We start from the raw sequence: 13,741 nt of genomic DNA on the forward strand, positions 1-13,741 counted from the left end.
TGTGCCAAGGGGCAGTGGTCCCTTCACTGCTCTTCCAGAGGCCCTCACCTGGTGGAAAACCATATAGGATCCTTACCTTAGACCAGACTTTAGGAACATTTAACACAGCAGGTACTGGAATCTAGAAAAGGCCCTGCCTTCAACATGATACCAGTTCCAGGGTGGATGTTTTCAATATCAAATCAGGGCTGGAAACACATCCACTCCAGGAAGAAATCTTTCCTCAGCTGGTTATTCTACAGCTATACAGGTCTACAACATTATTAGTTAAAAAAAATTGTATAGGGTGGCCCAGGAACCTGGTCTTTCAATGGAGTTTTTATTTTTTTCTATTGAAAAAGGGTATTCTGAGCCTGTGGCTCAGAACAATAATATCCTTGCTGTTAGGGAAAAAAAAAATCTATGAAATTTGAAATACATTATCATTACAAAAACACAACAGAATTACTGAAAAATAACTGAAGTTTCTATCCTCCCTCTACTATACCCTTTTGGCAGAGACAAGGAAAACTTTTATTGCTATATAAACTGAATTCTAATCATCCTAAAAATACTACTTCCCCTTTCAAATTGATTCTGAAGACTAAATTATAAGGTACAGAAATCTGTTTTTGATTTTTTCTTTGGGGAGGGAAATTGGGGGCAGGACAGACTTGGGTTTGAACCTTTACTTTTAATGACATGACCTCCTTGGGCAATGTAGCTATCCTTTCTGAAGCAAAGGATGGTCATCTATAAAATGTCCTAATACTGTGAGCACAAGACAAATAAATGGAAGCTATTATATGGATTCCTTCTTTCACTTTACGACAAGCTAAGTTTGAGGAGATTGACAATGTACAACAAGCAAGCTTTTCAACAAGACCTAGCCTAAATTTTGAAGAAAATTTATTTCACTTGAAGACCAACTTTGAAGATTATAGAATTTTGGAGCTAAAAGAGCCCTTAGGAATCTCTAAGATTCCTTTCCTTTTACTGCAAAGAAAACTAGAGGCCATACCAACTGCTTTGCCCCAATTTTATAATGGATATTGTTTTAAAATGGTGAATTAAAAAAGGCATTTCAAGTATAAAAAGTGAGGGAGGGTGTCACAGAACAAGTTATATACAAGTCCAGATGAAGATATTCCTGGCCAAAAAAGCAGTAGTTTCATGGCAAATTCATCCATGGTAGCATTTCTTGAGGAGTTAAAAAATTACAGAACTTACAGCTTTTACTATATATGCATACAAGTTTAAGAATGATTATGCTCTATTATATGATTATTTCATAAGACTGAGAATAACCTTGAAGCTTAATTGTAAAAAAGAACAGTAACAAGTAGCATTTATGTGGACTTTCCAAGCCATTATTTAAGTTCATCTACCTAGGAATATGAAGACGTGGGTCAGTGGTGTTATCACCCTGTTTCATGAAGGAGAGCGGAGCAAAGATATGCTGGGACATGCCCAAGGTCGTGGCAAATAAAAGGGAGTGCACACAACTCCAGCTAAGGTCACTTCCTCAGTTCTAACTTATGGTGCTTTTCGAGTCTCTGGTCTCAGCCAGAACTGAAAAAGAGAAGACTCCACTTAAAAACAAGGTTGGTAGCCAATAAACTATCAAGTTAATACATGCAATATTTTAATATGAAGATTTTAAATGGTAAGATACTGATAAAGCTGACAAGCAGATTGATGGGAGAATAGCATACAGTTTTATACAATATATAAACAAAATTTTTGGTCTACATTCACGTTACATCAAAATTTTTCATTAACATTTCTTATGTTTAAAACTAACCTCAGAATGGTAAAATATCCTTGCTTTTATGATACAGTGGAATTAACTTTAAAAACTATATAATTTGGGATGCCTGGGTGGCTCAGGGGTTGAGCATCTGCCTTTGGCTCAGGGCGTGATCCCAGGATCCGAGATTGAGTCCCACATTGGGCTCCCTATGGGGAGCCTGCTTTTCCCTCTATATCTCTGCCTCTCTCTCTGTGTCTCTCATGAATAAATACATCTTTAACAAAAATAAAATAACTAATTTACCCAGAACTTTATAAAAAAAAATCAAATAATATTTTCATAATTTTGCTATCCCCCCCTTTGTGAATACATTGAGATTTTCTATCACTTTTTTTTTAAGATTTTATTTATTTATTCATGAGAGACACACACAGAGAGAGGCAGAAACACAGGCAGAGGGAGAAGCAGGCTCCATGCAGGGAGCCCGATGAGAGACCCGATCCTGGGACTCCAGGATCAGGACCTAAGCTGAAGGGAGGCACTAAACCGCTGAGCCACCCAGGTGGCCCTCTATCACTTATTGTTTTAAGGACAAAGCATATTTGTTCTATTTTAGTGGCTGACCAATTCATCAATTTAATCTATATACTTCTACCAGATAATTTTCCCTTAAAATATGATTTCATCAGGTTAGAGTTCTTCTCAAAAACTTTTAATGGCCTCCACTGCCCACAGTGTAAGTCAATACTCCAGAGTTCATGATAGATTTGTACAGCAATGGTCTTCAATAAACCATACCTTCTGGAATTCCCAAGCTTTGTAGTAGCCTATACATCAATGGGTGGCTTGGTCATCTGACTTGCTTTGGCCAATGGGGTACCAGCAAGCATAACTCCCACAGGGGTTTGCACTTTAGAACAGCCTACTACGCCCATGGGAGGGAGACAGCCCAGTGCCCCTACTGACTGCAACTGTAGGATTGGGACCCTGGGGGATAGAGAACTGCACTGCCTTTACAGGACTTAAGAAATAGTTAACTATTGTTACCTTAAACCACCAAGTTTAGGGACACCTGATTATGTGACAATAGGTAACTGATGCTACAAATGCATTAATAACCTGACCCTACTCCAGCTTGTATTTTACTATTTCCCAACAGCTTCCCACCCATGCCAATGTGGACCTCAAATCTTGGCTTGGATGTGGTCTATTCTGCCTGAAACCTACCATTTGTCACCTAGCACAGCTTCTACAAGGCCCCCTCCCTGCCCTGTCCCCCACCAACCTTGACTGCTCAAATTCCTGTGACATTGCTCATCCCATGCTCTTTGTTAGCTGTACATGTTGTCCTGATTTATGACCTGAGTGTCGACTGCACATCTGGCATCCTCAACTATACTACAAACTCTTACCAAGGACTTCACAAATTCATCTCAATTTCTCAACGGCTTTAGTAAAAAACTGATGGCCTGCAAAAATACTGGAAATACTTTCAAAGTACAGAACAGTCCCCTTGAGGAGAAGCCTTGTTAGCAAGAGACTAAACTGCTGGAAGGTCCCTGAGTCACCTTATAAAACTCTGTTTCAGAGAGGCAGCAAGTGCTAGAAGAAAAACAACAAAAAAAACCCACTTGCAGGTCATGGTGATTTCCTTCACAGGGGCATCTAAGGCCATGACATCAAGGGAGAATCAGTTGTGCAAGAATTCTAAAACAAATCTCTTTCCTGTTTTTGAAAGAGTGAGGGCTTACCTGCAGAAGTCACTGACACTACTTGGGGGGTGAGGGAGGATTTCCCGATGCTGAAAATCTCTGGTAAATAGCACAGAGATCAAGAAAGTAAATAAGCACTTTACTTTTCCATGACCGTGACAACTGGGCACCTGTCATACAGTCTAGCTACCACAATCCTTTCCTGGGGCATGCTTATGCTGAGGGTGTGTGAGGTCAGTTTTCTTTTCAAAATCTCAAGAGGGAGCAGCCAAAGGTAGGCCATGGTGAAAGAGAAAAACAAAAGATACATACATAAAAGACACAAAACTTGATCTGAAGTCTTTTCTACTCATTACTTGGTGGTCTTTGTGAACCAGAGTAGAGGGTGAAACTGGGGTCTGAATATTTTGGAGGTGATACTTGTTACACAGGAAGACTTGTTTTGCCCGTGTTAGAATCTGATGATTAAAAAAAAAAAATCTGATGATTACTAGCATCTCAAGTTTTTAAGGTAATCATTGATAACATTCACCTTTTATTAGGGAAATGCATGTCAGCTTCCTCAAATGAAACCTCCTGAAACTAGCATACAACTCTGGTTCACAAAGCCAATGCTTGAATTCATTTTACGGAAGCACTCATTTTGAAATGAGAATCTAAGTTCAACCTTTAATTTAGATGTTTTTCCATTCAGGCTATTTGCTCATATCACTATCACAAGTTATACACCCAAAAGCAAGGAATTCTTCTATAGAAAGAGAACAATCCCTCTGTATCCGCAAGATACTAACAAATATTTTAAGTATGCATTTCATATGTGTTATTAGTTCATAAAGAAGTTGGTTTGCAAAGTAGAAAACATGTTTATGGCAATGATATAAAACACTGAGTCATAAAAAAAACACTGAGTCATGCCAAAAAATCATGATTTGATCATTAAAATGCATCATGTATAACAGTCTATTACTCCATTAATTTTGTAAATTTAAGTTCAATTAATTGGGACGCCTCGGTGGCTCAGGGGTTGAGCGTCTGCCTTTGGCTCAGGGTGTGATCCCGGGGTCCTGGGATTGAGTCCAGCAACAGGCTCCCTATGGGGAGCCAGCTTCTCCCTCTGCCTATGTCTCTGTGTCTCTCATGAATAAATAAATAAAATCTTAAAAAAAATAAATTCAATTAATTACCATTTAATGTATTATTGGTTATGATTCCATTTATTCATCTCAAATATATTAATATCCTATCATTGCAAACTTCCATACAATGAAATGTAAGTAATTTCTACCAACTTAAAAGATATTTAAAGAATTCACTATTAAGCACTTCAAAATAATTAAGTAGAATATTTAATGAATGGTTTTTATAGGTGCACCGTATTTATAAATTTAGAAAAGAGACTTACCATTAACAGCTTTTTCATAATTTTTTCCTAGGTTTATTAAATTTCGTAGCCCAGGATTGAACTGTTCCATAACATTCTGACAAATAAACAAAACAAACAAATTAATAAAATAAGCAAACAGTAGATCATCTTTAGATTTTGTCACTACATAGCCTGGGATATCTACGTATACTTGACGGTACAGTCCAGAAAGCCATGAATGTTTATTTTAAAATAATGAAGAACACATATGGTAAACAGCACAGAGCTGTACATGGAACAGGGTGCTTGCATCAGCAAGGCATATGTAATCCTGGAGGTCTTCCATTGCCCAAGGGCTGCCTAGAACCTACTGTAAATGGATCAAGTAGCAGACATGCACACCTACAAAGCATACCCCACAGGGGCTATGGGGCCCAGAAGCTGATACTCCCTTTGGGGTTTAAGTAGGTTAATGGTTGTCAGGCTAGTGTTAAAAACAGCTGCACGTGACTGGAACTTAATTATATGAGCAATGTTTTCATTATCAACTGAACAGAAATTTCTAAGAGATCTTGTTTTTACTACACTTAGTTATCAGGAGAAGGTATAAGGGTGGGTATTGCTGATAGTTCTGGGATACAGTCCAGCCTGCAACCTTCTGTCTAGGAGGTCGCTGGCATTTTTTTCCCTAGTGATCAGTTTATTCATTAAGTATTTGTGGAGTAACTATCAAGTGGTAGGTTCTATGCACACAGTAGTAGCTGGGAAGGCATGGTTTCCCTCTCATGGATTTCATGATGCCATATCTGTGCAAATGTCATGGTTTTCATTTTTTTTATGGTTTTCATTTTTAAAAGTATTACTCCTATAGCACTAGAAAGTCATCAACATAGAGATAAATGCTATGATAATTTAAGACAATTGATTAGAATGTTGATCTAACTTAAAATATCCTAAATCTGAAGTACAGACAACAGATCATTCCTGTGGGGCTGTAACTTGACTTAGAACACATGGTGACTGAATGTATTTGTTTCACCTATGAATAATGAGCTTCACAATATTAATCATTCCAAATAGACTACTCAAATCTACTTAGGTCCTCTGTCAAAACGTGAACCCTGTTTGTAGAGGACCAGGCAACAAAAAGAATGAAAAATACACAACATTCAAAGGGGCAGATACTTGATACGCATGCTCTTCAGGATAAAAAGGTTCTCCTTTATAAATCAGTACAAAGAGAACATAATAACTTCTATCAAATAGTGATAAAGGCTTATCATGAAAAACAATGCCTGGCTCAACCTTTCTTCAAACCTGAACTTACTCCCATGAACACTTTCAACTAAGCTGCTATTCTTGTGTTTATCTACCATAGTTTTGGATAATATTCTTAATTTCTCCATTTTGGATGATAACTACTGGCTTTCTACTACAGTAAATGAGGGCTCAATTCTTCATATCACCCCACTTGCCCTACCTCAATCTTTCCTATATAATTAAATGGCAATTTCCTGGTAAGTCAATAGTCAGGGTTTATTATGACTTTGTAAATATCGGTCACTACAATGCAAGGAATGTAATAAGGATTAGGTTTCCTTTCTTGGTACAGTCTTTTCTTCTCCTGGGATTAACAATCATCCTATCCCCCTCCCCTCCAGCTTAGTTTTCCATGAATCTACCTCAAATTTTTCCACAGGCTCCATCACATCTAGCAGAAATCTATCACTATTATTTTTCAAATGCACAAAGTTGTCAACTAATCTTCCATTTTCCTCCAGAACTTCCTCCAAGGACTCTTCGTCCTCTTGCTCAGTCTGGCCTGACTGTCCCTGCCACGCTGTTACCCTTGCATGTCCCTTTCTGATCCCGTGTTAAAGGTCTCATTAACTGGACTCCACACCTTCCTCTTTCTTCATTTATTCCTATTTGCTGTAGATCATTCTCCAAGAACGACCTAAGAAATGATGCATAAGAGATAAAATTTGAGTCCCCATGTGTCTGAAATTATCTTTACCTTCACATTTGATTGGTATTTTGCTGGGCTAAATATTACAGAGCTAAAGCGATTCTCCCTTAGAATTTTAAAGATACTGCTCCGCTATTTTTAATAACCAGTTATGCTATTGAGAAGTCAGCTGTCAGCCGGGAGTCCGCTTCTCCCTCTATCCCTCCCCTCTGCTCACACATGCACACACTCTCTCAAAATCTTTAAAGATATATAAGTATTAAAAAATAAAAGCAATACATAAACAAAAAAGCATCCTGTTTTGTAAATGTAATATCGTCTCTAATCTGAATAAACTGAATATTTTTTATTTTCTTCCAGTTTCCCATATTATCTCCTGATTATTTCTTTTCATTGTTTAGTATCCATCTGTCTTTTGTGTTGGAGGTTTTCCTCAAACATCTGGTGATCCCTGTCAGCTTGTATTTAACAGTAAAGCCCTAAAATGCTGGTTGGAAGCTTGTGTGTGTGGGTGTGTATGCAGGGTAGTTGTTGACTAGCAGGCTTCATTCAAAATGACTTTTCAGAGTGACCTGACAAGTCAGCTATAGAGAAACTGGCCCTGTGACAGTAACCAGAGTCCACTGAATCTCTCTGGAGAAGTTTCTCATTTCCCATCAAGGGTAGGGGAAGAGGCAATCACCAGGTCGTCAGCTTTCTCCACCAGGAAGGGAACTGGATTGGCAATTCCATAGTTTACTGGGCTGATTTTTACTGAATTCCCCTGCTCTCTACTCCAAGGTTTATTCCCTCCTGCTGGTGTTTTCACATGGAGAACTCCTCTGATTCAATATAGCCTAAGATTAAATCTCCAGTCTGCCAGGCAGGGGGAGCTGCTGGTAGTAGTGGCGGTTGGGGTAGGAAAGGGAACCGGGCAATTTAACTTGTGTAACTCCTATACTACCCCTAGGTATGCCTTCCATCCCCACCTTCTGTGGGACTGCTCCTCAGCCTCTGGGGTTCTCTGGGGGTGAATGGTTCAGCTCTCATCAGTACTCCCATTGCAGACTCTTTATGTTTTCTTAAGGCAGCTACTACTCCTCTGTCCATTTTCTATTTTCCCCAAATTTTCTTAGGCCTTTTACAATATGGATTTAGGAGCCCCCCCCCCTTCCCTTTAAGTTCTCTTGCTATCGCTTCAATGTATTCTTAGAAGAAAAAGAAAAGTCATGGTCAATCTGTTGTGCTTAACTGGAAGTCTATTCATCCTGTTATTGGTTATTAGAGCCAGTTATCTGTTTGAGCCGCATTCACAACCAGTAGCCATAAAGCTCCAAAACCAATGATGACTCCCCTATTAGTCTCTCTGCAAGACGGTAGGCCTCAATACCTGATGATCACAGGGATCTGTGGCCACAGCTGCTATTTCTATGATCTTTTCTTAGTTCCCTTGTTTTTAGGCTTATTTTGAAATCACTTAAGATTCACAAGAAGTTGTAAAAACTGCACAGAGTTCTCAGGTATGCTTCCCCCAATGCTAACTTATATAACCATAGTATATTATCAAAACCAGGAAATTGACACTGGTACAACACTTCTTAGCTAAACTAAAGACTTGATTTGTATTCACCAATTTTTATATCACTCATTTGGGGAAGGGGTGCACTGTTTCTATGAAATCTTACCACATGTATAGATTTGTATAATCATCATTACAGTGATAATACAGAATTGTTCCCGTAACATAATGATCTCCCTCCCTTGTGCTACCCCTTTATAGCCATACCCTCCCCACCCTCCTGGCAACCACTGATCTCAATCACAGTAATTCTGTCATTGTGAGGATGTTATATAAATGGAATCATGTAATATGTGACCTTTGACACTGACTTTTTCACTCAGCACAATGTCCTTAAGAACCATCCATATCAATGGATGTATCAATGTATCAATATTTTTTTCCCTTTTTTGACTAGTAGTATCCCATAGTATGGATGTATCACAGTTTATACGTTTGCCCACTGAACATTTGGGATGTTTATAGTCTCCAGCAATTTGCAAATAAACCTGATATGGACAATCACACATTTTTTTGTGTGTGTGTGTGTGAACATAAGTGTGCATATCTCCAGGATAAATATGTAAGAGTTCAGCTGCTGCGTCATATAGGTGTATGTTTAACTTTGTAAGAAACTGCCAAACTATTTTCCAGAGTGCCTGTGCCATTTTACATTACCATCAGCAATGCAGATTTCAGTAATTTAAAAAATCTAAGAACTTCATTAGAAAATAATCACTTTTTAATAAAAAGATACTACTTTTCAAATATCATTAAAAATTCTTATAATAATCTTATGACTCTAAGTCTGGATGTTGAGAACGTAAGTTCTGATAAAAAAGAAAAAAAACTTTTAAAAACATTTAAAATTCTCTTTTAAGATTTTATTTATTTATTCATGAGAGACAAAGAGAGGGAGGCAGAGACATAGGCAGAGGGAGAAGTAGGCTCCCCATGGGAAGCCCGATGTGGGACTCGATCCCAGGACACCAGGATCACGACCTGAGCCAAAGGCAGATGCTCAACCACTGAGCCACCCAGGTGCCCCCATTTTAAATTCTTATAATAAAAAAAATAATAAAAAAATAAATTCTTATAATAACCTTATAAGGCCGAGTCTCGATGGGTAAGAATATAAGGAAAAAGATACAGAACTAACCCTGTCTACTAGCATATAAACAGTCATAAAAAGAAGCCCAGATCTATGTTCTTTAAGATTATTCTGAATTCAGCTTACCCAAATGAGGGAAAAATATAATTTGGTTTCTTGATAAAATTCTTGAAATGTTTACATGTTAGGTCTTATCTTAAAATATGAACAATGAATTAATGAGAACTTCCAAAATTAACACCAAGCATAAACCACTACCCAAATGATGCTACTGGGGAAAAACAGGTTAACTAATAAGACCTGGAACTACATTAAGCTTCAGAGAAAACAATACAAGAGTTTTTAAGCTTCCAAGTTCAACATTCAATTCCTCATTATTTAGCTTTAGGTACAGAAATTTTTCCCCCAGAAACTTTGGCCCCTTTGAACAGTGGAAAATCCATTTCAACCCTGGCTGTTGGCCATTAATCTAGTTATTTTAGCTGAAGTACATGTATTTTTAAACCCAGGAACAAAAAGGCAGTGCTACCTTTGTATTCCACGATCTGTAAAATTTCACAAGTAGCAGTGGATATCTTTGTGAATTGGATGGGTCCCACATTTTTTTTGAGAGGGCAGCTGTCCTTTCAAAGGTCACATGCTGTGTTAAGAGGCTTGTTAAGACCTAAATTTTTTTATATAACCTAGGATTTAGAGAAAAATCACCAGTAGTAATTAACTCATCTATTTTAGGTTTGGCACTAAGAATAAAAGGTTTAAGATACAAAGTATAAAAGGTATTAATGATCCAAGAAACACAATTTTGTTACAATCAATAACAAAAGCTTAGTATGTATTCTATCTGTTATCGCGGGCAAGGAGGATAATTTCCCAAGCCAATTTCAAACACGATGACATTCATTTCCATTCAAAGATCAATATGGATAGTCTAAGCTATAATAACTGGTGATATCACTGTTCTACTTGTGCTGTGTCTCATATGAAGAGGAATTGGTTCTAAGACAAAAGCTCAATCAGCGGGATAGGAGAATCAACTGTCAGCTGTTCCAAATAAAATGTTGACAAACAGGCTACTCAGAACCTACAGGCACTTTCCACCAGATTTCTAGCTGGTCCGTTTATCTCATTCATTTCTCTCTGCTTCCTGTAGACCTACACATCAAAATTTTAAAATGAATTATACAATCTCATGATGGTTTTAACTTCCTCACTATTCAGATTTTTCTTTCATTTTTGAAATATTATTACCTTTACCAATATGGAACTATAGACTATGAAGCATAAATTAATACAATTATGACTAGGCAGATAGTTAAACTGAGCTGACTTTAAATTTCTAAGAATTGGGGACGCCTCGGTGGCTCAGTGGTTGAGCATCTGCCTTTGGCTCAGGTCATGATCCCAGGGTCCTGGGATTGAGTCCCACATCAGGCTCCCCGCAGGGAGCCTGGCTTCTCCCTCTGCCTGTGTCTCTACCTCTCAGTGTCTCTCGTAAATAAATAAAATCTTTTTTAAAAAATTCTAAGAACTGGTTTCTTTTTCCAATTCTCTACATGACCAAGGACAAATTATTTGATATTTCAGTGCTCTATTTTTCTGAGTTGAAAAATGCGGGTAATATTTACACTAGAATAAACTCTTAACAGTGATTTAAATCTCAAATAGAGTTTTATAACACACTTCAGATAACAATTGTCCTTGAAATTTTCAATATTTTATTCTATACAATCTCATAAATTAATCCAGCAATGTCACAAATGCTTAAACTAATCAAGGAACATTCTAATTTCATGTGACAAGATTATCTGTTAATAAGGATAAACTGTGGGGGACTACTTCTAGATAGACATCATTTGATTGTTTTTTTTTAAGACTTTATTTATTTATTCATGAGAGATACACCGAGAGAGAGGCAGGGACACAGGCAGAGGGAGAAGCAGGCTCCATGCAGGGAGCCCAATGTGGGACTAGATCCCAGGACTCCAGGATCACACCCAACCCTAGGCAGGCGCTTAACTGCTGAGCCACCCAGATGTCCCGATAGACATCACTTGTAGAAAATCTTACTTCTTCCCTCCTTGTGTTGTTTGTTGGAAGCCGCTGTTCCTGTACTAACATCATCAGTACTTGATTATGTCCTCCGCCTTTAGGGAAAATATTAGTGAGTAAATTTGGCAAAAGAGCAGTTGCTTGTAGGCTAACAGATGGTCAGAAGAATCCTGTTTTCCATACCCATCTTGAATGGGAAGCACAAACCAAGTAAAGGAAAATAAGACAACAGAGATGTTTCGTTTGAAGCATTAAGTTACAGCAGAAATACACAAGATTCAAATTTATAAAACACAAAATGCTTATCAGCCAAATGTAAATAGTATTTTGGTTTCCCTTCAGTTTGTATTAGCTATCTACACTACTAGCTATCAACTTGCAGAATATAACAATTTGTATTATCTATCATTTGTTACGGGCCATCCCAGTAGCAATGGGTCTGGGGAACATGGGATGAAAAAAACTCTGAAAACAACTTGGGCAAATTAAATCACCACCTCACTAAGCCTCAGTCTCCTCCTCTATAAAATGTAAATAATGATCATTTGGACCTCATGTGGGGTATGAAGATTCAGTGAGATAATAAGTACTATTTATAGAAGACTGATGTGCTTTTCCAAGCACTTGACATTTAGTGCACACCGAATCAATTGTAGTAATTAATTTTGCAAGACAAAAGCTCTAAAATATTAGTCAACTCTTCAAATGGATGAACAGTCCCATTTCCATAGATGTCTCCAGAGACTTGTAACATGAAAATATAAGTGATACTGGCTATTCTACCTTGAAGCATCACATCAGGACAAGAGAGACCGTGAATATATAAACCTCTAAAAAAAAAAGTGTGGGGTACAAAGGAAATTGAAGGTGTTTTTATTCAGTTGAGAACATTTTATTCCTTTTTTTCCATTTGGGATACATTTTGATGTTTATGTAGTGCTATTTTTCAGGCTCTATGCTTATTTTCTTTTTAGAGGATTTCTTGTAATATTACTCCTGACTTTTTATGAACAACATCTTCTAATAGCAGTAAAATATTGACCAATTCTACTCAGGCAAACAAATATGTGACCTTCTTCTCTTTCCCTTAAAAAGAAAAGAAAAAGATTCCTCAACTACCTGTGTCCTCACAGGTATAATGGTTAACACTACCATATTGATTTCCTTCAGTGTGAAGGAATTAAAACATTGCAGAACAATATTACCAAACCACAGGATGCTTTAACCACCATGGCCAAGTCTCCCCAGAGAACTATCAATTAAGAATGCTGCTCATTTTCTACTTTTATACGTACATACATTTAGTTATGAATGACCTATACCTTTGCTTCGTGCATTTTAATAAATGGTATAATACATTTCACTCTTATATTTTTTTATTCAGTATTATGTTCCCAAGAGCTGTCCACCTCATTATCTATTGACTGGTCTATTCCTTTTTTTTATTTTTTTGACTGGTCTATTCCTATTTTACTTCTGTAACTTCCCACTGTGATGGCTAGCTTTAGGTGTCTGCATGCCAGGTACCCAATTAGATACTAATTTGGGTGTTGCTCTGAAGAAATTCTATAGATGTGGTTAACATCTATAATCAGTTTACTTTAAGTATTATCCTCAATAATCTGGGTAGACTTCATTTAAATCAGCTGAAAAGCCTTTAAATAAAACTACGGTTTCCCTGAGGAAGACGCCATTCTGCTTAAGCCCTGCAGTGTACGCTTCTAGCCTGTCCTACAGATTTCAGACTTCCTAGCTCTCACAATCAATTAGGCTAATTTCTTTATTTCCTCTGAGTGGCATTTAGATGGCTTATAAATTTTGGCTAATATAAAGTACGTGGCAAGGGACTATACACATCTCCTTGTACACACAGGTACAAAGAAATTACCTAGAAAAATAATTGCTAGGGCATAGGGTATGTGACAAATTTTTCAATTTTGTTAGATACCACCAAATACCCTGGAGAAAGAAGCTGTAGTAACGTGTGCTCCCATAACCACAGTATGAAAGTACTATTTTACCACACTCACCAATGCTTAGTGCTGTCACACTTTTTTCCTATGAGTGAAAAATAGTACCTTTTTTAAAGAACCTTAACTGCTTCCCCTGTCAGCATCAAAAAAGTATACATGACTGAAAATATCTGATAGAAGAGAAACAAGGAAAGGCAGTTTACTCATACATTATAATGGTTTTAGCCTCAACTCTCACAGATTAACGTTATCAGAGTGTTATCCTTTTAACAGTAGGGTAGGGCACGCAAAGCCT

The 13,741-nt window shown here is 37.5% G+C and overlaps 1 protein-coding gene across 3 annotated transcripts in view; it reads right to left on the reverse strand.

Moving 5' to 3' along the window:
* Positions 1-13,741, reverse strand: part of BAIAP2L1 (BAR/IMD domain containing adaptor protein 2 like 1) — an 87,487-nt gene that overhangs the window by 59,241 nt on the left and 14,505 nt on the right. For all 3 annotated transcript variants that reach the window (XM_055339645.1, XM_055339646.1, XM_055339647.1), the window contains exon 2: positions 4,847-4,922. In XM_055339645.1, the coding sequence (XP_055195620.1) occupies positions 4,847-4,922 (76 nt within the window). The remainder of the gene's footprint in view (positions 1-4,846; positions 4,923-13,741) is intronic.

Source organism: Nyctereutes procyonoides, unplaced genomic scaffold, assembly GCF_905146905.1.
Source record: "Nyctereutes procyonoides isolate TBG_1078 unplaced genomic scaffold, NYPRO_anot_genome, whole genome shotgun sequence".
Lineage (NCBI taxonomy): Eukaryota > Metazoa > Chordata > Mammalia > Carnivora > Canidae > Nyctereutes > Nyctereutes procyonoides.